The sequence below is a fragment of the Saccopteryx leptura genome, chromosome 8 (genome assembly GCF_036850995.1).
Source record: "Saccopteryx leptura isolate mSacLep1 chromosome 8, mSacLep1_pri_phased_curated, whole genome shotgun sequence".
Classification (NCBI taxonomy): domain Eukaryota; kingdom Metazoa; phylum Chordata; class Mammalia; order Chiroptera; family Emballonuridae; genus Saccopteryx; species Saccopteryx leptura.
The window spans coordinates 60,079,589-60,103,834 of NC_089510.1; the positions used below are offsets into that span (position 1 = coordinate 60,079,589).

General features: G+C 43.0%; 1 protein-coding gene across 4 annotated transcripts in view; it reads left to right on the forward strand.

Moving 5' to 3' along the window:
- ATP13A5 (ATPase 13A5) overlaps nucleotides 1-24,246 on the forward strand; it is a 137,556-nt gene that overhangs the window by 70,827 nt on the left and 42,483 nt on the right. For all 4 annotated transcript variants that reach the window (XM_066347555.1, XM_066347558.1, XM_066347556.1 and 1 more), the window contains 9 exons: nucleotides 825-886; nucleotides 2,725-2,875; nucleotides 6,224-6,310; nucleotides 6,969-7,125; nucleotides 9,599-9,716; nucleotides 12,963-13,087; nucleotides 13,900-14,060; nucleotides 16,020-16,145; nucleotides 21,208-21,287. In XM_066347555.1, coding sequence (XP_066203652.1) covers nucleotides 825-886; nucleotides 2,725-2,875; nucleotides 6,224-6,310; nucleotides 6,969-7,125; nucleotides 9,599-9,716; nucleotides 12,963-13,087; nucleotides 13,900-14,060; nucleotides 16,020-16,145; nucleotides 21,208-21,287 — 1,067 coding nt within the window. The remainder of the gene's footprint in view (nucleotides 1-824; nucleotides 887-2,724; nucleotides 2,876-6,223; nucleotides 6,311-6,968; nucleotides 7,126-9,598; nucleotides 9,717-12,962; nucleotides 13,088-13,899; nucleotides 14,061-16,019; nucleotides 16,146-21,207; nucleotides 21,288-24,246) is intronic.

The window sequence follows — 24,246 nt, forward strand, 5'->3', positions numbered from 1 at the left end:
AAACGACACCTGGTGCTGCTTTGCTGTGCCTTGACGGTGTTGACACAGCATAGCCAGCTCGTTATGCTGAATGGTTGCCAGGCAGGCGTGCAGCCGCTAACCTACCTAGTAAAAACGTTGTGACCCATAATTAATGATCAACTGTGAAGCAATGAGCAAATTAAAAGTCTCTGATTATCTTCAGTTCTATTTTGGATTCTCTGTTACATTTTCTGATACTCTTCCATAATACAGCAAATCCAACCTCCCCCCTATTTTCCTCTTGATCTAACAGTAAAACCCATTCATAGGGCATTGGTGATAATTTATTTAGCACTTTGTTGCTCTTTTTTAGTCTCAAAGCCCTTTATCAACATTTAATCATCAATCTGGAAAGTCACCATGTCACCCATGTTTTAGAGAATTGTGTGAACCAGATGGCAGACTGTGAACTAAATAGTCTTAGAAAGCAAGAAAAAAATTCTGAGCTGTTTCAGAAAGAGAGCAAGTGCCAACTAAAAGTCAAAGCTGGTTCTTATTAGATTAGAACCCCTCTCAATTAACAAGTCAAAACATTAACAAACAAAAAAGCAAGACGCTTCCGTTCTGTTGGAATGGTAATTAGAATCATCTAATTATCAACACGGTCTTTTGGGAATCGTTTGTCACCTGCTGGACGTTTCTTTCAGGTGCCCTTCTCCCATTTAATAGTTGATGCTTACAAAGAAAAGGTCTTTGGACAACAAGATCTGCTTTAAATTCTTGGGAGCTTGGTTTTTATGTAAATCAAGATATAACTAAAAGCTCTAAATCTTATGCTAAAATAAATTCTATTTTTTCACCAGACTGGCACTCTTACAGAAGATGGGCTGGACCTCTGGGGGACTGTCCCTACTGCTGACAACTGGTAGGCACCTTAGTGGGAAGGAATTTGTGATTGTGAAGGCTGCCTTGGTGCTATTCAAATATATCCTTCCAGTATTGAGGGATAATGGCACATAAAATATGTACATTAATTGACTGGAACCAGTTCCTATTAAATGAGTTCTAATTTCAGAATCAGGCAGGGATAGTAGGCCTTGAAACTCCACATGAAAAATGGAATAGAATGAGGTAGATGATTAAGGAGCTGAAGAAATGAAACAAAGAAGCAAAAAGTGAAATCAGAACCGTGTTTCATTAAGAACTGCAAAGACTTTCTGGGCAGCTAGGGTGGTGGGGGATCCTGAAAAGAAGAGCTCCATCTCTTCCCTTAGAGTTCACACTTTAGGAAGATAAAAAGGTGCAAATGCACCTGCTTTCAGTATGCAACACAGCCTGTGAACAGGGTTTCTAGTAAGGCACAAATATCAAAACGGAGAAGAAGAAGTAATAATAATTGCTTCTTGGTAGCAATTAATATATTAATAATAATATACAGTCCTGGTTTTTATAATAGCATAGTGGATAAAAGGTAGGAACTAATTTTGAAAATGAGTGGATCTAGCTCAGTTGCCAGGTAACATAGCAACGCCCCAGATGGACAGAGCATCCATCGCCTCACAGGGGGCTTGCCAGGTGGACCCCAGTCGGGGCATATGTCTTTCTCTCGGCCTCCCGTGCTCTCAATTTTAAAAAAGGGAAAAAAGAAAATGAGTGGATCAAGGAAAAGCACCTGAATGAGACAGCATTTGAGACAGGTTTTGAAGGGTATATGGCACTGGGGAGGTGAGAGGACAATCACAGAGACGCTTGCTTCAGAACAGAGCAAGAGGGGGAAGGAGTGTCTCTCCCCAGAAAGTCTTGGAACATCTCAACCCTTCCCTGTGAGGCTGAGACCCGCCTTCTCAGTCTGAGTGGAGAGGCATCTGCTCCTAAGCTCTGGGTACCCTGCCTTGGCTCCCAACAGTGACTGAGGCTGCCGTCATTGAAGGGCTCATGGTGAGGGGCCAGGCACAGCACTGGCACAGAGTAACAACAGGCAGGAAGTGCAACATTGCAGAAAATCCTTGGTCTGGGCCTCAGTGAACTACCTGGGCTCTAAGCCCTATGCCTGCGTCTCTGCCCCTGGCTGCTTAGATGCCCTGGCCAGGTCTTTGTGCAGTTGGGCAGGGCCTCTGTTGGTCAGAGTCATGAAAAACCAAAAGGATGTTTGCAGTTTCCACCCTGCCTCTCTCTCCCTTACCCCTAATACTCTGAAAATTTCTGTAAAGTACAAACAACTAGATACAATTACTACTTAACTCTAAGATTGGAAGAAAGAATAGCTGTGAGAAACCTGGCAAAATCCCTGTGATTCTATGTGCTGAAACTACAGTACTGATTAACCAGAAGCAAACTGTTGAAGAGGAAATTTACATTCATCTCAAAGGAGGGTTTTATGAAGAGTAACCTGCAGGCAAAATACTCCCCTTAGAAAATGAGGAAGCTGAGTGAGCTGATAATCTGCAAACTCCCCAAGGGCTCAAAGGCAGGGCAATACCTGTGCAGGTATAGACAGAGTGGCAAGTTTAACTTGGCTCTGGAAAAGTCGTGCATAAAGACACTGAAGAGTAGAATCTGTAAGGTAACATAGAACTGGAGCAGACAGGGCCTTGACTACCGGGCTCAGGAGTTTGGACATGATCACACAGGGCAAGGGGAGCTATTGAAGGTGTTCAGCATTGGGGCTAGATATCATGGAAGCTCTGTGTGAAGATTTAAGGGGCACAGTGTGCAAAATGATTTTGTTGAAAACCCTAACTTATTAATCATCTTGCCCACCAGTTTTCAGGCAGTTCACAGCTTCACCTCGGGCAAGGCTTTGGCGTGGAGCCCTCTGTGTGCCGCCATGGCCAGCTGCCACTCTCTGATCCTTCTGGATGGGGCCATCCAGGGAGACCCTCTGGACCTCAAGATGTTTGAGGGCACTGCCTGGGTAAGGTGACAGTTTATTGCTTCAACTGAATAAGGAAAACTTGAAGTAATCTTTACTGGGAATGCTAAAGCTTTTCTAACTTTGGTTGAAACCCAGAAAAGATTAATAATAAGGCACACAGAAAGCCTGACCCTACCTGAATTTCCCAACCTCTGTGCCCAATAACTCTGTTAATGAGTGCAACATGAAATAAAGTTCCATGATCAAATAAATTTGGGAACTGCTGTTTTAAACAAAGTTAAATCAACCTGACCAGGCGGTGGCGCAGTGGATAGAGCGTCGGACTGGGATGCAGAGGGCCCAGGTTTGAGACCCCGAGGTCGCCAGCTTGAGTGCGGGCTCATCTGGTTTGAGGAAAAGCCCACTAGCTTGAACCCAAAGTCGCTGGCTCCAGCAAGGGGTTACTTGGTCTGCTGAAGGCCCACGGTCAAGGCACATATGAGAAAGCAATCAATGAACAACTAAGGTGTTGCAACGCACAATGAAAAACTAATGATTGATGCTTCTCATCTCTCTGTTCCTGTCTGTCTGTCCCTGTCTATCCCTCTCTCTGACTCACTCTCTGTCTCTGTAAAAAATAAATAAATAAATAAAATTTAAACAAAGTTAAATCAATTTTTTAACTACAGGATTTCTTTAATATACTGTGGCGCATTGTGAATATTCAAGAGAGACTATAAAATGCCTCATTTAGAAAACCTGTTTGACCACATGCAAATATGATGTATATGTTTGCTCACTTATAGTGTGCATTGGGTGTGGGGGACAGGCTGTAAGCAGGCAAGGTCCTTATAACCTAAGGCTAGTTTTAAGACTAAGCCTTTACCACCCTTTTAATACTAAGATCTTCTCAACACTAAGCTTTTCCCCACACCTTTTTGACTGTTGCATGATATAGGGTGGTACACTCTTATGAGGAATCTCATTTATGCCTCAGAAAAGTGACTTTTATCAGAGACTTCCTTATTTGTACATTGGCTTACAAGCTGTAATTTCTACACTATAAAATAAGGGAGACCAGGGGCTCTCTCTCTTGGTTCCTGAAATTAGCATTGCAGAAGAGAGGCAGCCAAGATGGCAGAGTGCTGAAGGTGAAGCCAGTTTGTGCAGAGTTTGTACAGAAAGTTTGAAGAAGGAGATGGGGAACAGAGGTGAATAAGTCTGCTGAGGTAGAAACCTTTGATTCTAGGAATACTTGGATAAGTCAGTGGCTTTGGGAGCCCTGAATGGAAAGGGAAGTGTTTTCCCACTGTGTGTATTTTCTCGCCTGCCAGGTGCAAGCTAGGATTAAAAGTAATGGCTCACCAGTTCTTGGCTTTGTGGTTTCATTACCATCTGTCTGAATCAAATGTGAACCTGCATGGGCCAGGCAGCTGTAATGTTGGCTGTGGCTACTGGCCATACACCACAGAAACCTTATTGATAGGCCAAAACATGTTTTGGAGAAAATTATTTTTTAAAATATTCTCAGAGAAACAATAGACTAAAGCAGTGCTAATATAGTGACCACTTATCACATATAGCTAATGAGCATTAATAGTTATTCAACTGATATACTATTTTTTTTGTTTTATTTACTTAAACTTAAATAACTATAAGTGGTTAATAGTTACTGTATTAGATAGCACAGATTTATACACCAAACTGGAGGGCAACTCGTTCAATTTTCTGAGCTTGAGTGTGAATGACAATTAAAGGTCATAAACCTACCCTGGCTGCTGTCATGCCAAGGTGGGAAGACCTCTCGACTCTGCTATTCTCTGGATGTGTGACCCCAAATTCAGAATTGAGACCCTGAGCTGTACCTCATCCACGCATTTGAGGTAACAAAGCCTCACTCATGGACTCGTGGTGACTAATGAGACAATGAGCCTAAAAGGGTCTTGTGGACAGTCCCCAATAAATGGAAGGTATTAATTAATGAATGAATCAGTTATTTACATTCTGTTGTCCTCCAAAAAAATGGTTCTAAAGCTACTTAAATGATACATCAAATACAAGACAGCATTTTAAACAGAGCTGTAAAGAAATGGAAGCAAGTGATTGTAGGAACATGAAGTACATCTCATAAAAATGTTCATTTAAAGATGTACAATAGGAAAATTGCAACTTTCTAGAGGTCAAAGTAATAAAAGAAGAAACCTGATAAACAGGGAAATTTTTGGTATTAGTAAGTTATAATCAGAGCATTTGTTTTGGAGAAATTTTTGACACCAAGAAAAAACAGTAGTCACTTCCTGGATCTTAATGGAGAGGAATCAGTGCAATTATAAGTGATGTCTTACCAGCATCACTAGAGTTGACACAATAAGGAGTTACACAGGACCATTATTACTATATGTGACTTTGACCCTGGTTCCAGTAGTGCCCACTTTTCTATCAGAGGAGGGTTGATCTATCTACATACATGACAGACAAGTTAGGGGCTAGTGTGGGAACATAAATCTGTAATAGTAGCTTTGTGAGAACTGTTTTTAAGAAGAGTTATATCCACCCCAAACAAAGCATAAAAGTGCATCGAGTTTAAAGCTGGGTGAGAAGCAGCCTTGAGTTAAACATTTTTTGGTAGTTAGGAACCTTTCACTAAACATAAAGGGGTAAGGAAAAGTCCTTATAGAATGTAAGAATTTCAGCACTTGAAGGGTTGTTAGAGTGGTTTTCAAAAGAGACCTAGATCTAGAAAAGGAAGTGATGTTCCCAAAATTAAACAAGCAAATCACAGAGCAGAGACCAGCTGTTGTCTTCCATTTTCTGACCTCTACTATTTATATATCTGACTGCTTTTCCCATATATTAGGTTAATATTAGTTTCTCATATAGTATGACTTATACTGTTATAATATCCAAGAATACAAACCATTTTTAAATACGCTTTCGAATTTGTTGGAAACTAACTTGCTAACTCTCTAGCTAACCAATTAGGCTAGTAGCATAGATATAGCATAACAAATAGTCCCATGTTTATCTCAAGGCCCGATTCTAACTCATCTGAGAGCTAATGGGCTCAGTGCTCCTAATCAGAGAGCAGATCTCCATGTAAGCCCTGCTTCAATTGCTAGACATACTATTTAGGAAAAGCCATCAGCCTGCAGCTCATACTCCTTCCTTCAGTCATTGCTTAAAATGCAGTCACAATATTTCCAGCTTTTTGAAACTCTATAATAAGGTCTTTAATGTAAATCAACACAATAGAAATTTGACAATGACGATATTAAGATAATTGGCCTAAAAGAGAAAGTATGTGAAAAGGGCTTTGAAAAGATTAAAGTATGATGCAGATGAGAACATTTTCTTCCATAGTATGTTTCTCTAAGGAATATTATGAATTTTTCTTTTATTTTAAAACAGATAATGGAAGATCACAATGTAGACTACTGCGACTTTAGGACATCAGACTCAAACATCATAATAAAGCCAGGACCAAAAGCCAGTTGGGTATGATTTGCTTCTTTAAATTGTTTAGTTCTTTCTCCTTCAAACTTATTTTAGTTTCATCATAAAACTGACTTTCACATACAGTATTTTTATATTCCTATTGTTTTCCCTTAATGTAACCATGTCCATAGTTGGTTTGCTCGTTCCCTCATTCCCGAATTTATCTATTAATTTATTCAACACTCACTGAGTACTCACATATGCTAGAGTACTGTGCTAAGGTGCTAAGGGATGAAGAGGTTTCAAAGCCAGACATGCCAGGCACTGTGTTGAAGGAGCACATGGGTTGGTAGAAAAATCAATAGAGGTACAGAGAAGTGTAAGCCAAATGCTACAATGAAGGCTGAGGACAGAGCCGCAGGAATCCAGAGGTGGGAACAAATACCGTTTCTGGGGGAAGAGAAGCACCACAAAGGAGTGGTGACCTGTGAGCTTGGCCTGGGAGATGCTTAGGATTTCTCCAGGCAGCCAAAGGAAAGGGCCTTGCAGACCAGACAACTTGATGAGGAAATCACCTTAGAGGCAGCCAGAAAAACACCAATGTGTGATAAGTACACCACTTCATGGTGTCCCTGAGCTCACTGCAGGGGAAACCCTATTTCTTGGTGTGCACCTACTAACTCACATCCTGAAACGCCCGTTTCTCGGTTGCTCTCAGAGTCCCGTGGAAGCCATCACCGTCTTGCGCCAGTTTCCATTCTCATCCAGCCTGCAGAGGATGTCTGTGGTCGCTCAGCTGGCAGGGGAGGGTCACTTCCATGTCTACATGAAGGGCGCCCCGGAGATGCTGGCCAAGTTCTGCAGATCGGAAACAGGTACTCACAGACACATTGCTCTTTCAGGAGGGAAAGTATTTTAAAAGTCCAAACACAGAAAGCAAATAAGTCTAAGTCAATAAATGTGGAGGTGGTTGTTTTCTTGGCGAGTGCGAGGTGAGACTGGTAGATTTGATAAGGCAGACATGATCATTTCAAGGTAAAGAGGCAGAGAGGAAATACCCAACTGTGATCCAGCCAGAAAAGCCCAACCTCAGTGGGGCATCAGGGAAGCAGATGTGAAGCAGGCATCAGAAGCCAGAATAGGGAGCTACAGGGGGCTCAGAGAACCAGGTTGGTGAGAGTGAGAAGCATTTGGATGAAGGAACAAACGGGACAGGTGGGAACACTAAACTGATTCTACAGAGGGGGTGCTCTGTCACCTCCTGGAGAGCTGGCAGCACTTACGTAGTCCCCAAGACATTAATGGCAGGAGAATGTATAAAGGTAAATCTGTTAGAAAAAAAGAAAAATGATTAGAGTAAACTTGATGGTATTAGAGCAAGGCAACTGATCATTTTCCCAGCAATTTCATCTTCCTGGGCCAGATTTTGAGCTGATTTGTATTGTTTCTTAGTCTTATAAACATATGCACCCTCTAAGCAGCAGTCCAGATTTATAAGAATACTGTTGCCTTTAAATGAGTTCGCTTGGATAAAGTCGGCCTTTTTCTCTTGATTTTTCATCTATAGACTCCTTTATGATTGCTGATATCCATAAACCTGTACATAGCATTTTTGATTTGGCAAATGATTGCTTTAACTTCTCTCTCTACTTGGAGTCTTTGTACCTTAGAAGTGCCCCCCCCTTTTTTCTGACTTGGACCTCCATAGCTCCCATTAACTCTATCCTTCACAGATTGATGGCTTACCCATTGCTTTTTTTTTTCCAACCACACTGATATAGTATTTTTTTTTTTACTTTTTAATTGGTAATTATTGCCCCTGTTCTATCAGGTTTGGTGTCTCTTGCCACCTCTTATTCTTCTGGTAACCCTTCCAGTTCTTCCTACTGCTATAAACTCTGATCCTTGACAAATGCTAATATTATCTTCAGTGATCCCCTCTCCCCTCACCCTGTACTTAAGAAATGGAGAGCCAGAGAGGCTGGGTGGTTAGAACAGTGGTTGGCAAACCGCGGCTCGCGAGCCACATGCAGCTTTTTGGCCAGCTTAGGAGTACCCTAATTAAGTTAATAACAATGTACCTACCTATATAGTTTAAGTTTTAACAATTTGGCTCTCAAAAGAAATTTCAATCATTGTACTGTTGATATTTGGCTCTGTTGACTAATGAGTTTGCCAACCACTGGGTTAGAACATCGTCCCATAGCAAAGAGATTGCTGGTTCGATCCCCAGTAAGGGCATATACAGGAACAAGATTTATGTTCCTGTCTCTCTCTCTCTCTCTCTCTCTCTCTCTCTGCCTTCCTTTCTTGCTAAAATTAATAAATGAAAAACTTAAAAAAAAATAGACAGGTAGGAACTTCCTTGAAATTAGATCCCCACCTCCAAGTTTATTTTAGAATTACAGAAAGTCTGGACTGAATGTTGGTTCAGAGGCCACACACCCCTTCTTTAATAGATGCTAAAATTGAGATGCAGAAGATAGGCTTACATGCTTAAGGTCAGAGAGGTAGTTGGTAGATTAAAGACTAGAACTCAGGTATTTCACTACCTTTCACTACCTAAGCCACCACATCTCCCATTACACTGTGCTTCTTTCCAATATCTTTATAAACACACTATAACCCATAGAGATTTTATAACTATATTAACATTAGTTATGATTACCATGTCAAAATACAGAAATGTTGGCATTTTGTCCTCTATTATCTAAAGCAGGGTTTAACCCTGCTGTTGACAATACAGCAAATGGGTGTGACTGTGTTCCAGTAAAAATTTACTTACAAAGGCCTGACCTGTGGTGGCGCAGTGGATAAAGCATCGACCTGGAACACTGAGGTCACTGGTTCAAAACCCTGGGCTTGCCTGGTCAAGGCACATATAGAAGTTGATGCTTCCTGCTCCTTCCCCCCTTCTCTCTCTCTCTCTCTTTCTCTCTCTTCCCCTCCCTCCTCTCTAAAATTAATAATTATTAAATTTTAAAAATTCTTTAAAAAATTTACTTACAAAAACAAAGAATGGGCCAGATTTGGCCTGTAGTTTCTGATGTAGAGGGTCAGTATTTCCCTCATTTCATCCAAGTAGACATAGTCCTGCGTTCTGTCCTTTCTGAACTGAGCCAGAGTATTTGACACCCATTTGATGACCAGAATGTCTTTGGCATTCATTTCTGTCAGAGTAATAAGGACATGCTGATGAAATTGTTTGTAGCTTTTAACTGAAGCTGTGGTTTTTCTGTTAAAGCATTTTTATGGAGTGCAAGTTAAAACAAGGTACAGTGACTACATCCCAGAATCTTGCTCAGGAGTTGGGTGACCTTCAGTATGACCTTACTTCTCTCCTGTCAGTGCCCAAGAATTTCCCACAAGAGCTGAGGAATTACACAGTGCAAGGCTTCCGTGTCATTGCCCTTGCCCATAAAGCCTTGAGCATGGGGAAGCTTTCCGAAGTGGAGAGTTTATCCAGGTAAGAAACTCAGAAATTTGCTCTCTGTGAAGGAAGTGAAGGAGCCCTGGAGATGGATGGATGGATGGATGGATGGATGGGTGGGTGGATGGATAGCTCAGATCATTAAGAAAGCTCTTAGAGATAAAGAATCAATTTCATCCAGTCCCCTAAGTCAGAGATGGCTGTGAGCCACACTGGGGAGGACTTGCTTAAGTCACAATGCTGGTTAATGGCAGAACAAGGGTTGTGGTTAAGATCTCCTGACTCCCAGATGCTAGTGAGTTCTCTCTGCCCTGAATTCCATCATCCCACCAAAAATGACCCAAGCCTTCTTCAACCTCAGAACACTGAGTGGCAGACTGACTGTCTTGGGGGAGGCCTATGTACTAAGGGGTTGAGAGAAGGAGACGGTGGTACCTTGAAAGCCCTCCAGAATTCGTTAGATTTGGCTTCTGCTTTCAGGACTCAGTAACATACCTCCCTCAGGTCTGGAAAGGTAGTGAGTGCAAACTGAATTCTTTTTCTGACAGAATTCAGTATCCTTAATTACATTAAAAGGATAAATTGTCCTCATTAGAGGATAATCGGTAACTTATTTTTTCTTTTAATGATTCTTAATTTTTAAAGGCTGTTTTTCAATGGTCTATGACAAAGAAGTAGCGAAATACTGTAAAAAATTTAATGAAGGCCTGACCTGTGGTGGCGCAGTGGATAAAGCGTCGACCTGGAAATGCTGAGGTTGCCGGTTCGAAACCCTGGGCTTGCCTGGTTAAGGCACATATGGGAGTTGATGTTTCCAGCTCCTCCCCCCTTCTCTCTCTCTCTCTCTCTCTCTGTCTCTCTCTCCTCTCTGTCCCTCTCTGTCTCTCTCTCTCTCTCCTCTCTAAAAATGAATAAATAAAAAAAATAATTTAAAAAAATTTAATGAAGAATCCTCTATGCATCACTTGTCTTTGATTTTGTGCTGCTAATAGAAAGATACTTTTATGTAAAATTAACTCCCCTGCAAAAGAGATGAATATTCTTGGTTCAACAGTAGTATTTGCTACTGAAGTCCCTCTACTCTAATATAATCAGTAATCATTGCCCCTTTCTTACAGTGACAATTTCTTATAGTATCTATAAAATGTTGGAATGGGTGATCTCTGAGGAACCTTGCAGCCATGACATTTTAATCTTCTAAATAGAATCACAAAGCTCATTTTGAAATATATGAATGGTATTTTCAAACTTAACATTCAAGGTGTTAGCTATGCTTAATCCATCATGCACAGGGTTTTATAATTTCTCAAGACATAAATTTTAATAACAAACATTGAGATCATGTGTGAAGAGAAGATTTATGGAGCTTGGCATGGAGTATAGCCACCACCCAGCTGCCACACAGAAGAGCAGCTGTGATGTTCTTATTTAAAAGCCTCTGGTGAGTGAGACATTGTTATCAATATACCAAAATAAGAAGAGAATACAGTGTGCTAGATTTCTAACCATCTCAGGGTTTCCAAGAGAATATCAGGAGCCTGTTTGGCCTCTCCAAATTTAGTTACTATTTTCAAACAGCATAAAGGAATAGGGTTTTGATACAGTTTATTATATTTAGCAAAGTTTTCCAATTAGAAAAAAAATCTTCTACAAAACTGCCATCAGAAAAGGAAGTAGAAGAGTTTTGTAAGATAGTTTGGAAAAAAGACCCCAAGCTAAACAACAGAAGAAATATTTCATCAAGATTTCAACTTTCCAGCCCCAGACAGGCAGAGCATCAGCCCCAGACAGGGGTTGCCGGGTGGATCCCACTCGGGGCACACATGGGAGTCTGTCTTGCTGTCCCCCCTCCTGTCACTTGCAAAAAGAAGGGAAAAAATAAAATAAAATAAAAAGATTTCAACTTTCCTTGGTTTAACAAAGTGTATTGAGCTTGACGATGTGAGACGCTCTTGGCAGGGCTGAGGGTTCAGAAACGACTAAAATAAAATCTTTGCCATATATTATATTATATTATATTATATTATATTATATTATATTATATTATATTATATTATATTATATTATATTATATTATATTATATTATATTATATTATATTATATTATATTATATTACATCACATCCTAATTGGGTAAAATAATAAAATAAATCTATATAATATTGTCAAGTAGTGATAAATGCCCTGAAGGAAAAAATAAAGCTGGTTGAGAGGATTTTTTTTAAAACTGACAGAGGACACCATTTTATAGGGGGTCATCGGGGAAGTCCTCTGAGAAGATGACCTTTGAACAGAGACCTGAGTACAGTAAGGGAATGAGGCATGCCAACGTCCTGGGAAAGCATCGATGCAATAGGAACAATGGACACAGGGCCCTGATGCAGGATTCTGCTAGAAATGCTGTAGAGTCCCAATGAGCCAAAGTGCCTGGCGTGGTGAACAAAGGGAAGAGTTGTAAGATAGAGATGAAAACCAGAATAAGTTGGTGAGAAGAGTTTTGAATCTTTCTTTTAGTTCTAGCTAATGAGAAAATAATAATCCAGTTTATAATGGAAATTGGTGAAGTTAATTGATGGGATTTTAGCAAGTTCTGCATTAAGATATATTTTCTTTTATAAAATATTATGACATCACTAAAGCAGGATTTATATCTGATTATCTGAGTATTCACTGAAGTGCTTAATATAAGATCTAAAATAACGTAGTTATTTAGTGAATGGACTTCTGAATGAAGATGTAGCAACTCTAGAGAGAAGTGTTCCCACGCAATTTTGCATTATAGTTCCAAGCCTCCAGTTTCAAATTCTGAAAATTATTCAGATCCTTGGCTGGTATCATGTATTTACAGATAGAAGCTGAAATAAATGACACCATATTCAACTACTACTATAGTACCCTGTATGCAGGATTTTTATTACATAAGTGTGTAATAAATTGAAATTATTTCAAGCTCAAAAAGATCTTGGAAATCAAAAACATAGATGATAAACAAAATATTTAAAACCAACAGAAGAAATGGAAGGTAAATAACATTGTTTTAAAAAATAGAGTTGGAAACTAGGAGTCGCTAGAAGACGTAAGTGATGGCCTCTGAGAAGTAGAAGTGTGGTGTGCAGACATGGTCTTGCTGTTTTCATGATAAGCCTTGGGGTTGTTTTTGATTTATTAAACATGAGCATCTATTACACTGATAAAAGTTAGAAAATTTCCAAAGAAGTAGTAAATTCACCTCTTGAGACTATATCAATAAGCTTTAATATTGACTTTCTCCTGAATCCGAAGAGAGAAGGTGGAGTCTGAGTTGACATTTCTGGGACTTCTCATAATGGAGAATCGCTTGAAAAAGCAAACCAGACCAGTCCTGAAGGAACTGAATGAGGCCCGCATCAGAACTGTGATGGTTACTGGTACGTGTTTCTGAAGGCCTGATAAGTTCAATGTGTCCCAGGCCTAAGAAAAATACCATGTGAGCTGAATGAGTTCCTACGACTGAGGCAGGAAGAAAAATGCTTTGTTTTCAAGTGTGTTACCCTCTGGTACAGTTGCCCGGAAACGTGTGGAGCTCCTCCCAACGCCACCACGAGTCTGGGAGGCAGTAACCATGTCTTCTTTTGCCTAATGCCCACTCGTCCTGCCCAGTGTCAGCGCACTGCTAAGGGGCTGACAGTAAATGCTTAAACAGAAGACTGGGTGTGTTTTCATTAATAACCCCAATAAGATCTTTGTGCAAAGGGCATGAGACTCAGCTGGACTGTCCTTTGGAACAGTGGGAACAGGTATGGCACGTGATAATCAAATCCAAGCATGGCCATCACTAAGGGTTCTTTTCTGTGCTTAACTGGAATCCAGGCTCCAAAAATTGTTTTATGCTATCAGATTTGGCCATAATACCTTCACCACTAAGAGCTGTCAGTGTCCCGAAAATTACTCATAAAGTGGCAAACATGTATTTATTCATGTGTGCATGTTTTGGAAATATGCAATGTTCAGGACACCTCACTGCTAACTACAGTGGGAGAGAAATGCAGGCATAGCAGCTGAGCATTGGGGCAGACAGGCTGCAGCAGAGGAGAAGAGGAGTGGTTATAAAATAAGGCAGAAAGCAATAAATGTCCCCAAAAAACACCAACAAGGTAGTATGGACACTCAGGAGAGGGGGAGCTCAATTCTGGTTGCTGAGAGGTTTAGACCCAAAGCAAACTGACTCTTTGTCATCTAGGTGACAACCTGCAAACAGCCATTACTGTTGCAAAGAATTCCGAAATGATCCCTCCAGGGAGCCAAGTGATCCTCGTGGAAGCCAATGAGCCAGAAGAGTCCGTTCCTGCCTCTGTGACCTGGCAGCTGGTAGAGAACCAGGACAGTGGACCCGGAATAAATGTGAGGAAATGTTAAAAGGCCCCTCCAGGGCCCCAGCTGATACAGTGCAGCCTTCTCTTGGCATCACAGGTCATCGCAGTAATAATCCTCACATCTGTCCAGAGCCTAATGGTTTGCAAAGCATTTAGTATTCCCACCAGCACTTCTCAGCTCCAGCTGGACAAAGAAGTCACCTGGGAGATGATTAAGCTTTCAGTTCCAAGGTTCTACTAATTAAGTCAGAACCTCTGGGCTGGCATCAGCCCTTCCTCCTTGTGTTTCCAATGTTCGTTCAGTGGTTGAGAACCACCAGTTCACAGCCACAATTCCCATTTAACCCTCACGGTTCACCTGTACTGTTGAGTACACTATTCATTTTACAAATGAGAAAACAAGGGCTTAAGGAGGTAAGTTTATCCATAACATACAATTGGCAAGTTGCAGAGCAAGATATCAAGTTCAGGGCTGTTTGATTCCACCCAAATCACAGGCATTTTGACTGTGCCGTGCCTGGGCCATGCAGTTCATGTGTAGGCTTCTCCTGAGAGTAAGCGCCTAACATGCTGGTGACAGAACAGCTTTTTCACATGAACAGAATGGCTGCAGCCTAACATCCCATCACTACATGCGCCACCTCCCTCTGTGGGAATTCAAAGAGATGGTTCCTCCAGATGATAAACTACAAAAAATGCTCTCTTCTTTCAAGATGACCAGCCCTTTGGATTGTTGAGTGTAGAGTAGACCTTTGTTCAGTACACAAACTGCACAACTGTGCAGAGTGGGCGGGCCCCTGCCCTGGGGGGAGGAGCCTTCACTTGGCTCTAGCCGCACTGTGAAAGATGACAGCTCTCTGAGCTTTCAGCAGAGTTTTACATCAATCCCAATCACGTCAATTTCACTGTGCGACAAAACTCAGATCCTCACTAATGTTGAACAAACGGTCCACTCACACTGTCCACTCATACTGACATTTTAGTCGTAGCTGGAAGAAGTCAAATCACAGTCTCAGGTTTTCCTTCTCCTCCCTGGCTCCCCTCCCACCACGCTTTCTCACCCCCCCCCCCCACTTTCTACTAAAAGCAGAAAGAATCCTGGTGGGATGTTTCAAAGCGCGTCTCTTTGTCGGCTGTAATGGGGGTTGGAAGGGGAAGGCATCTTGCCTTCCAATGACAATATTTTTTCTTCCAAGTACACTGCTCTCCCTAAGATGAACTCCTCTAATGAATAAAATTTCCTCACCTTTTATACTATTGTCATTTTATAGAGTCCCACACAAATATCAGCCAGTTCCTCTGAGAAATGTCTCATGAAAAACCATGTCCCTATGTCCCCTGTCGACATGATAAGTGCATATGCATTTGTCAGATGATTCCCTGCGGGACTGGAACGCAGTGAGAGGGGCATTGGCAGGTAAAGGACAGGGGAGTGGGGTCTCAGAAAAGGAATAGTGCTTTTACAGTGGAGCATAAGGTGTGAAAGATGATCTGGGCACCACATGCAGGGGTGGGGAGAGGTCAGGGGCTAAGAGAAGTTAGGCTTTGATAAAAGAGTGTGCCTATTTTACAGTGAAGACTGTAAAATGATTTTTAAAGGAATGACTCATAAGTTATCTTAGGAAATAAAAGCTTATATGATGAAGAGAAGGAAGAGGAGGGAAGAATATTCCTATTCTTTTTGGGAGTCACTAGTCGGTACCTGGGGATAATTTCCTTGGTAGAATGACATCACACGTGTTATTTCCCAGGACAGGATCCAGAGTCTCATGTTTTCACAGTATCGCATGTTCCTATATAATTTTGGGAAGATATTCTCAGTGTCTTCATATAAGTTCAAGGTTCACAGGCAAATTGCACATTATGGATTTGCAGGCCCTTACCTGGTTATGGAGCATGGGCACACTTCCTTCCAGAAAACAGAGGAAAGCAGAGGAATCCTTTAAAAGCCGAGAGACCATGTGGAAATTATGCCTTTCGATTTCAGGAAACCTACATTAACATTGGCAACAGTTCAGTGCCTGCCGGAGAAAAAGGGAGCTGTTATCATTTTGCAATGAGTGGGAGATCATACCAAGCGCTATTTCAGCATTTCAACAGCTTGCTTCCAAAAGTAAGTACTGGAGAAACGAAGTGTTTTGTTTTTCCCTCCAAATTAGTGAGGCACAAAAGGGAAAGAGAGTAGTGAATGTGACATCACTGAGATTATCCCAGAGTTAGAGAAGAAATACTACCAAAGGGGCACTGCCCTTCTGAAGTTTCTTGGCCCTGCCCACGACCATCCGGCTCTGCACGTGTGCACGGCCTCCTTTCCAGTGTTTGAGTTCTGGCCCTTCCCACAGCCCCGTGGCCAGTCCAAACCCACCTTCCCCAGCAAGGAGAATGTGGGGCAGCTGTGTTAGGCTTGCTCACTGGTGTACCGGCTGCAAGCGCTTTGCCTGATTAGTATGTGGGCCAGTGCTTCGTGTATATGGCCTATATAAGGCTATAGGTGCTTGTGCTCAGGGAGATTGGAGATTGCAGATGGTGGGTTGCCTGCCACTGTGAGGCCCTTCCCTCCTCCTAAGAAATGGTTTTCCCCTGCCTGTGTGCTTGTCTGCCATGGTGAGACTTTATTAAACGGTAATGGCCTAACACTTTCCGGCTTCACAGATTCTCTACAGTCTGCACGAATCCAATGTGAATCTGCCTGGCCTCGGCCACTGACAGTACATCTGGCTTAGTGGGCAGGGTTGGTTCTGAGCAGATCAGTGTGGAGCTTCCAACACCCATGAAGGGTGGGGAAGAGGCGTGGTGGCTGTTCTCCAGCATATGGTTCCCCGTGGCTGTCCTTTGGGGGGCCATAGGCGCAGTGTTTTCTGCAGTCCTGTGAGAAGAAACCAGAAGTTCTGTGCGAGAGGCTGAGCCAGGTCAGAAGCTCAGGGTGAGCTGTGGACCGAGTGGCAACAACGGCGTGAACTGGAGCGAGCACTGGAGAAGGGGGCCGGCCGGTCTGAGAGCTGTGCTGTGAGATGCAGACTGAGTGCCAACAGCGCCTAGAACTGCAGCGGTCTCTGGAGAAGAAGGTGCGGGTTCACGAGCTCCAGTTTGCCCTGGAGGCAGAAGGTTGGCACCAGCAGCTGTTGGAAAAACAACTACAGGTTTAGGAGCTCTAGAGTCAGTGTCAGGCAGAGAGCCAGCAGCCACGGGAGACGGAGCTGCACTCCTGCCAGCGGAGTGACTCTGAGTCAGCGGGACCAGGTGTCTCCGACTCCTCCTCTTCTGAGGGGAGGCTCGAGCTGCAACTGCCCTCTGCAGACTCAGAGCCTGGCCAGTGGTTGCCAAGAAGGTAAAGACCCAGCAGCCAAGAGTCCCTCTGAGGCAGTGTAGGGCAGCTGTGTTAGGCTTGCTCACGGGGTTACCAGCTGCAAGTACTTTGCCTAATTGGTACGTGAGTGCATGACTGCACATCGTGTATGTGGCCTGTAGAAGATTATGGGTGCTTGCACTCGAGAGAGATGGAGGATTGCGGATGTGTGGATTGGCTTCCTGCCACTGTGAGGGGCCACTTTGCTGTTTGTTTGCCTGAGATGCGGTTTCTCCTGCTTGTGTGCTCGTCCGCGGTTGTGAGACTCTGTTAAACAGAATGGCCCCAACGCTTTCCAGCTCCGCAGTTTCTCTACCATCTGCTCGAATCCAATGTGGACCTGCCTGGCCTCAGCCACTGACATTACATCTGGTGTAGTAGGCAGGGTTTGGAGCAGACTGGTATGGAGCCGCTGACACCCTTAAGGGGTAGAATGGAGGAGTGCCTATTCCTGGTGGCTCTCCTGGTGGGAACCATGGTCTGGATATTTACAATCCTGAGAGAAGAAACCAAGAGCTCTGTGTGAGAAGCTGAGGGAGGTCAAAAGCTCCAGTATGAGCTCCATACTGAGTGCCAACGATGGTGTGAACTGGAGCAAGCGCTGGAGAGAGAGGCCTACTGGATCCGAGAGTTGCAGTGTGAGGTGCAGGCTGAGAGCCAATGGTGCCTGGAACTGGAGCAGGACAAAGTGTTATGGGTTGGGTTTGCAAGTTGCAGTTTGTCTTGGAAGCTGAACGTTGGCAGCAATGGCTGATGGAGAAACAACAGCAGGTTCAGGAGCTCGAGAGTCAGCTTCAGGCTGAGAGCCGGCAGCCACAGGAGCCGAAGTGGGTGCAGAAGAGGGAGCTGCATTCTTTTTTTAATTAATTTATTTTTTATTTATTTATTTATTTTTACAGAGACAAGGAGTGAGTCAGAGAGAGAGATAGACAGGGATAGACAGACAGGAATGGAGAGAGATGAGAAGCATCAATCATTAGTTTTCCATTGCACGTTGCAACACCTTAGTTGTTCATTGATTGCTTTCTCATATGTGCCTTGACCGTGGGCCTTCAGCAGACCAAGTAACCCCTTGCTGGAGCCAGCGACCTTGGTTGGGTTCAAGCTGGTGGGCTTTTGCTCAAACCAGATGAGCCTGCGCTCAAGCTTGTGACCTCGGGGTCTCGAACCTGGGTCCTCTGCATCCCAGTCTGACGCTCTATCCACTGTGCCACTGCCTGGTCAGGCGGGAGCTGCATTCTTGCCAGTGGAGTGGTTCTGAGTGGTAGGAGCAGGCATTTCTGGCCCCCTCTCTTCTGAGAGGGGGCTCAGGTTGCAACTGCCCTCCACAGACTCAAAGCCTGGCCAGTGGTCGCCAAGAAGGTAAAGATCCAGCAGCCAAGAGTCCCTCAGGGACAGCCACAGCTTCCTCTCCAAATAGTGGAGCACTCTATGGTCTGGCCCAACACTAGGCAGAGCTGATGGAGTTGAGGGTGAAATTCAGACAGAAACCCACTGAGCCCCCCCCTCCCCGTGCCCCTGGCAGCCTGTTGGTGTGGCTGTGGGACATAGGGGTGGACGGCATCTTGTGCTCCGGAACAGAGATGGACCTTAAGGCTGTGAGGGCTGCTGCCCGTGCTGCCCCCTGACTAGCAAGAGGAACGGGCTTGTGAAAGTTACCCAAACACTGACGTGGGTAGATTTTATTGCGGCCAAGGCAGATAGAGAGAAATTAGATGGCAAGCCTAGTAAAGTCTTGTTTGAGCTTTGGTGGCAGCTTGAGTCAGAACAGAGATTCCAGCCACTGAAAAAGCAGGAGAAGCCCCTGCATCTGCCAGACAGCGGAGAACTGTCACGGCAGCACAGGCCTTGAATGTGCTTGACCCTGCCAGGTCCTGTGAGCTTGCTGAGGGGTTTGGATGGGTTTGTGGCTACAGACAGAGCATTTATGGAAAGGTGCTGGGGTCCGTAAATAAAGAGCTATATGGCTAGTTGCCCGTAATGGACTTCTACATTGGTGATTCGCATCGATAGCTGGGCTGTCTACCGGGGACTGTTTCTCAGCCAGTTGCAGAGATGCACCAAGGTCACTTTTTTCAAAGGACACAGTCCTGGACTTTGCAGAGCCTCCCACCTGCCGTGGGGTAGGGAGTTAGAGGTGGGCCTCCAGCTGACGCCCTGGGCAAAGTGCTCAGGGAGACATTGTGAAGGGCACCTTTGTAATTATTGTGTTACTTTTGCTGTTACTGTAGTATCTGTTTGATGTCATGTAGATTGTGAAGCAAGCAACCCTAAAGGGGTGGAATGTGGGGCAGCTGTGTTAGGCTTGCTCACTGGTTACCGGCTGCAAGCACTTAGCCTGGTTGGTGTGTGAGTGCGTGGCTGCGCCATGTGTGTGTGGCCTGTGTACGGCTATGGCTGCTTGTGCTCAGGGAGATTGGGGACTGCGGAAGACGGATTGCCTGCCCGCCATTGTGAGAGGCCATTTTTTGTTTGTTTTTTGCCTAAGGAGTGGTTTTCTCCTGCCTGTGTGCTTGTCTGCTGTTGTGAGACTTTATTAAATAATAATGGCCCAACGATTTCCAGCTCCACGGTTTGTCTACAGTTCACCCGAATCCAGTGTGGACCTGCCTGGCCATGGCCTCAGCCACCGGCCTTAACCTCCCAATACTTTCAAACATGTTCCCCTTTTGTGGGTCAGCTTCTCTCTGAAAGCCACCAACTCATGTCATGAAGAGCTCTAGTCCCCTTCCTGTCTGGATTCTTGAATTACAGCAGGAAGTAACAAAAGCCCCACCATTTTCAAAATCATTTGTTATCTTGTCCTCTGTGTGTCTATTTTAAATCAGTGCTGTGCTGTCAGTGAGCAGAGAAGTAGGGCACAAGCTGAGGGCAGCAGCCATCTGTTCGCCAGGTCTTGAGAATTCTGTCATCTTCGCAGTCAAGGACCACAGAATCTAGGCCCCAAAGACTTCCAGAAAGCTGTTTGTCCAATTCCTCATTGTAGAGATGAGACTCAGGTTAAATCACTTTTGAAGGTTTGTACATATAATTGGGACAGAGCTGAGAACAGAGGTTTATTTCTCAACTTGGGATCTATTCCTCCTTTCTCTGTCTATGCTGCAATTGTGGAGACAGGGTTGAGTAAAAAGAACTGTATTATTATTTTTTTTTTTGTATTTTTCCAAAGTTGGAAACGGGGAGGCAGTCAGACAGACTCCCGCATGTGCCCGACCAGGATCCACTCGGCATGCCCACCAGGGGGCAATGCTCTGCCCATCTTGGGGCATCGCTCTGCCGCAATCAGAGCCATTCTAGAGCCTGAGGCAGAGCCACAGAGCCATCCTCAGTGCCCGGGCAAACTTTGCTCCAGTGGAGCCTTGACTGCAGGAGGGGAAGAGAGAGACAGAGAGGAAGGAGAGAGGGAGGGGTGGAGAAGCAGATGGGCGCTTCTCCTGGGTGCCCTGACTGGGAATCGAACCCAGGACTCCTGCACGCCAGGCTGACACTCTACCACTGAGCCAACTGGTCAGGGCCAAGAACTGTATTTCCTCAAGTATTTTTATCCCATATGATCTGCTGCTTTTTAGTTATTATTATTAATTAGAGATTATCTCATCTTGGAAAAATGTCCTGGAAAGAAGTAATAGAGTTGTGATGGGGGGCTGATAGCGCAAGTTAAATATTAAAGCATTGAATCCCCTAATTCCCTTTCCTGACTTTGGGTCTAACGACACAGTACCCAATGCTATCTTCAAACAGTAGCCAGAAGTGATTTTTTTTTTCAGGGCTGTTCTTTTATTTAAAAGTGTTCTTTCTAATCTTATTGCAATAGTTGTTTTTCTCTTAGATTCTGGTGAATGGAACCATTTTTGCAAGAATGTCTCCTGGGCAAAAATCAAGCCTTGTTGAAGAGTTTCAGAAATTAAAGTAGGTGTTACTGCATGAATGGATAGTGTATTTGTTATCTACTATGTAACAAATCACCTGAAACTTAGTATCTTAAATAATACCTTTTACTACTCTACAGTTCTGAGGGTCAGGCACCAGGTGTGCTCAGCTGGCTCTGGATCTCTCAGGCTCAGGTGGCAGCCAGAGCAGCAGTCATCTCAGCCCTTGAGGACGAAGGACCTGCCACCAGCCTCACTCACGTTTTGTTGGCAGGATTCAGCTCCTTGCGGGGGGTTGAACCAAGAGTCTCTGTTTTCCCTTGGTTGTTGGACAGAAGCCACCCTCAGTCTTTGCCACATGAGAAATGTCATGAGGAAACTCACAGTGTGGCCACTGGCTTCCATAAGAGTGAACAAGGAAGAAGAATCAGAGAAAGAGATCAGCATTTTTTATATTTTAATCTCAGAAGTGACATCCCATCATTTTTGCTGTACTTTCTTCATTAGAAGCAAGTCACTAGGCCCCGCCTACGCCCAAGTACAGGAGATGGGGATCCCTGAGAACCACTGGAGAAGCTTCCTGCCCCAGATGCACTTGTTCTGTGGCCCACAGGCAGTGGTGGGATTCAGCCCATTCGCTTCGGTTCAGTCAAACTGACACCCAGTATTTTCTGCTGAGTTCAGCAAACCGGTTGTTAAAATGGCACTTGTAATCAGGGTTCTCTCTAAGGCGGTTGCCTGGGCAGCTGCCCAATGTGGAAATCATCACAAATTTACATTCCTTTTTTTTTTTTTTTTTTTGTGGCAGAGACAGAGAGAGGAACACATAGAAAGGAAAAAAGATTGATGAGGAGCATTAATTCTTTGTTGTGGCACCTTAGTTATTCATTGATTGCTTTCTCATATGTGCCTTGATCGGGGGTGCTACAGCAGACCGAGTGACCCCTTGCTCAAGCCAGGAATCATGGACTCAAGCTGGTGAGCCTTGCTCAAACCAGATGAGCTTGCGCTCAAGCCGGCAACCTTGAGTTTTCGAACCTGGGTCCTCCGCATCCCAGTCCGACACTCTATCCACTGCACCATTGCCTGGTCAGGCTCTATTCCTTACTCTTTTTTAATGTTCATCTGCACAACAGTGTATTCTAACACCTGTAGTAATGTTCATTTCATCCATAGGTGAAAAAAATCCGACAGAACTATGCTTGTAATATTTATTTTATAAAACTCATTATACCTTTGATGAAATACTACATTTTAGTTCCCTCGTGTTTGTTACTTCAGTAAATAAACATATAACGTAAAGAGAAAAAGTGTCAAACAACCAGGGGTGCCAACTTGTTTTTCGTCAGGTATTATTTAATATTTTTTCATTAATATTTTAAAACTTTTTTATAACATAATCTAGTTTTGTGTACCTTTTTTATCCTTATTTAAGAATTAAATGCATAAAATAATAAACTACCTTTTGGTATATTGTTTTTTAATACTTAAAACGGTCATTAGGGCAGAGAACCAGTTGTTAAATTATTTGAACCCCACCACTGCCCACAGGGCACATCTTAGAGGAATATTTCCTGCTTAGATGCAGGGAATAGAAACACGAGGGGTTTCTCTAGCTTAGAATGGGGAAGTATGTGAGTTATCACCTAGAATTATTTGAAGTAGCTTCATTATAAGGTATGTGAATATTTAAGATCTTCCAGGAAATAGGTGAATGACACTCTCACTGTATCTGACCTTGGTAGTAAATAACTATAGAGGCCAAAGTGAAAAAAAAAAGTCCTTATCTTCTTCAACAATACAGATGACTAAGTCACAATAAAATGAAATGGTTTTTCTTGAGACAAAATCTGCTTATTACTTGCTGGGAATGTTACAATTTTGGGGCTGTAGATTTTTGAAAAGTAAGAAGGGACAGAGAGTAGTGAAATTTCAGATAATCGCTGATAAGTAGTGGGTAAAATCAGGAGAGTACCTTTTACTATTATTTTTTGTTGCCTAAGCATTCTTGGGGGAGTTTCAAAAACTGCTTATTAACTCCCATAATGCTATGAGTCTGGGTTAGGAAATAGTGTCTAAAATGACTATTTCACTTACATGGTCATTATATAATATTGGCTGACAAAAGTAATTTTACCCTTCTCAAATGCTTGAGAAATTTTGCCAACTTAAATGCTTAAAGTTTAAAAGGTATATATTCCCCTAAGGAAAAATCAATTTAGGAAGATAAATACTGTTTTAGATTGAGCTGTCTTCTCAATTTCCCTATTTTTTTCTTCATGCCTTTATCATTGGCAATGTGCTTAAGGTTGTCTGAATTCTTCCTCTGAATTAAGGGGACACTAGCTGTGTAAGATTCCTTCTGTAATTCAGAAACTAGAGATGTACTTTCAGGCTGAAGGAAGGAAACCCTTTTCAGCAAATGTGCAGTCATGCCATGTACGTGAACACATACAAATATTTATAAGATGATTTTCATTTACACTAACCAAGTACGAATTTGTTTACTTTGGACCATTTTTGACCTATAAAAATGGTCATTTCTTTGTCATCTGATAATAAATTTTAAAAATCTCTAAAAACTTTATTTTTTCCTGTATTGATTTGGTTATTTTGTATGTTTTTTGGCAAATTGCAGCTGAGCCTATAATGTTGTCAGTAATCAATACTTATAATGTAGTATTCACTTATAATGGAAGACAGAGTATATCTTGCACTGGAAAAAAAATTTTTCCTGTAACAACGTTAATATTTACTCTTATTCACATTATTGTGTTTGTATACCAAGCTGGTATAATAGGAATATATTATCTCATTTTCACTCCAAGATACATCAAGAATATGTGTATCTATTTCTACTTAAAGCTGTTAAAACTATTTCTCAAATGTTTCTCATCCTGGTGTCTGCACTCTGAACTCTCAGCAGCAGTCAGTCAGCAACCAAAACACAGACGGATTAGGTTTCGGTCTGTGCCCTGGGTTCTGTGGCAAGTGCTGTG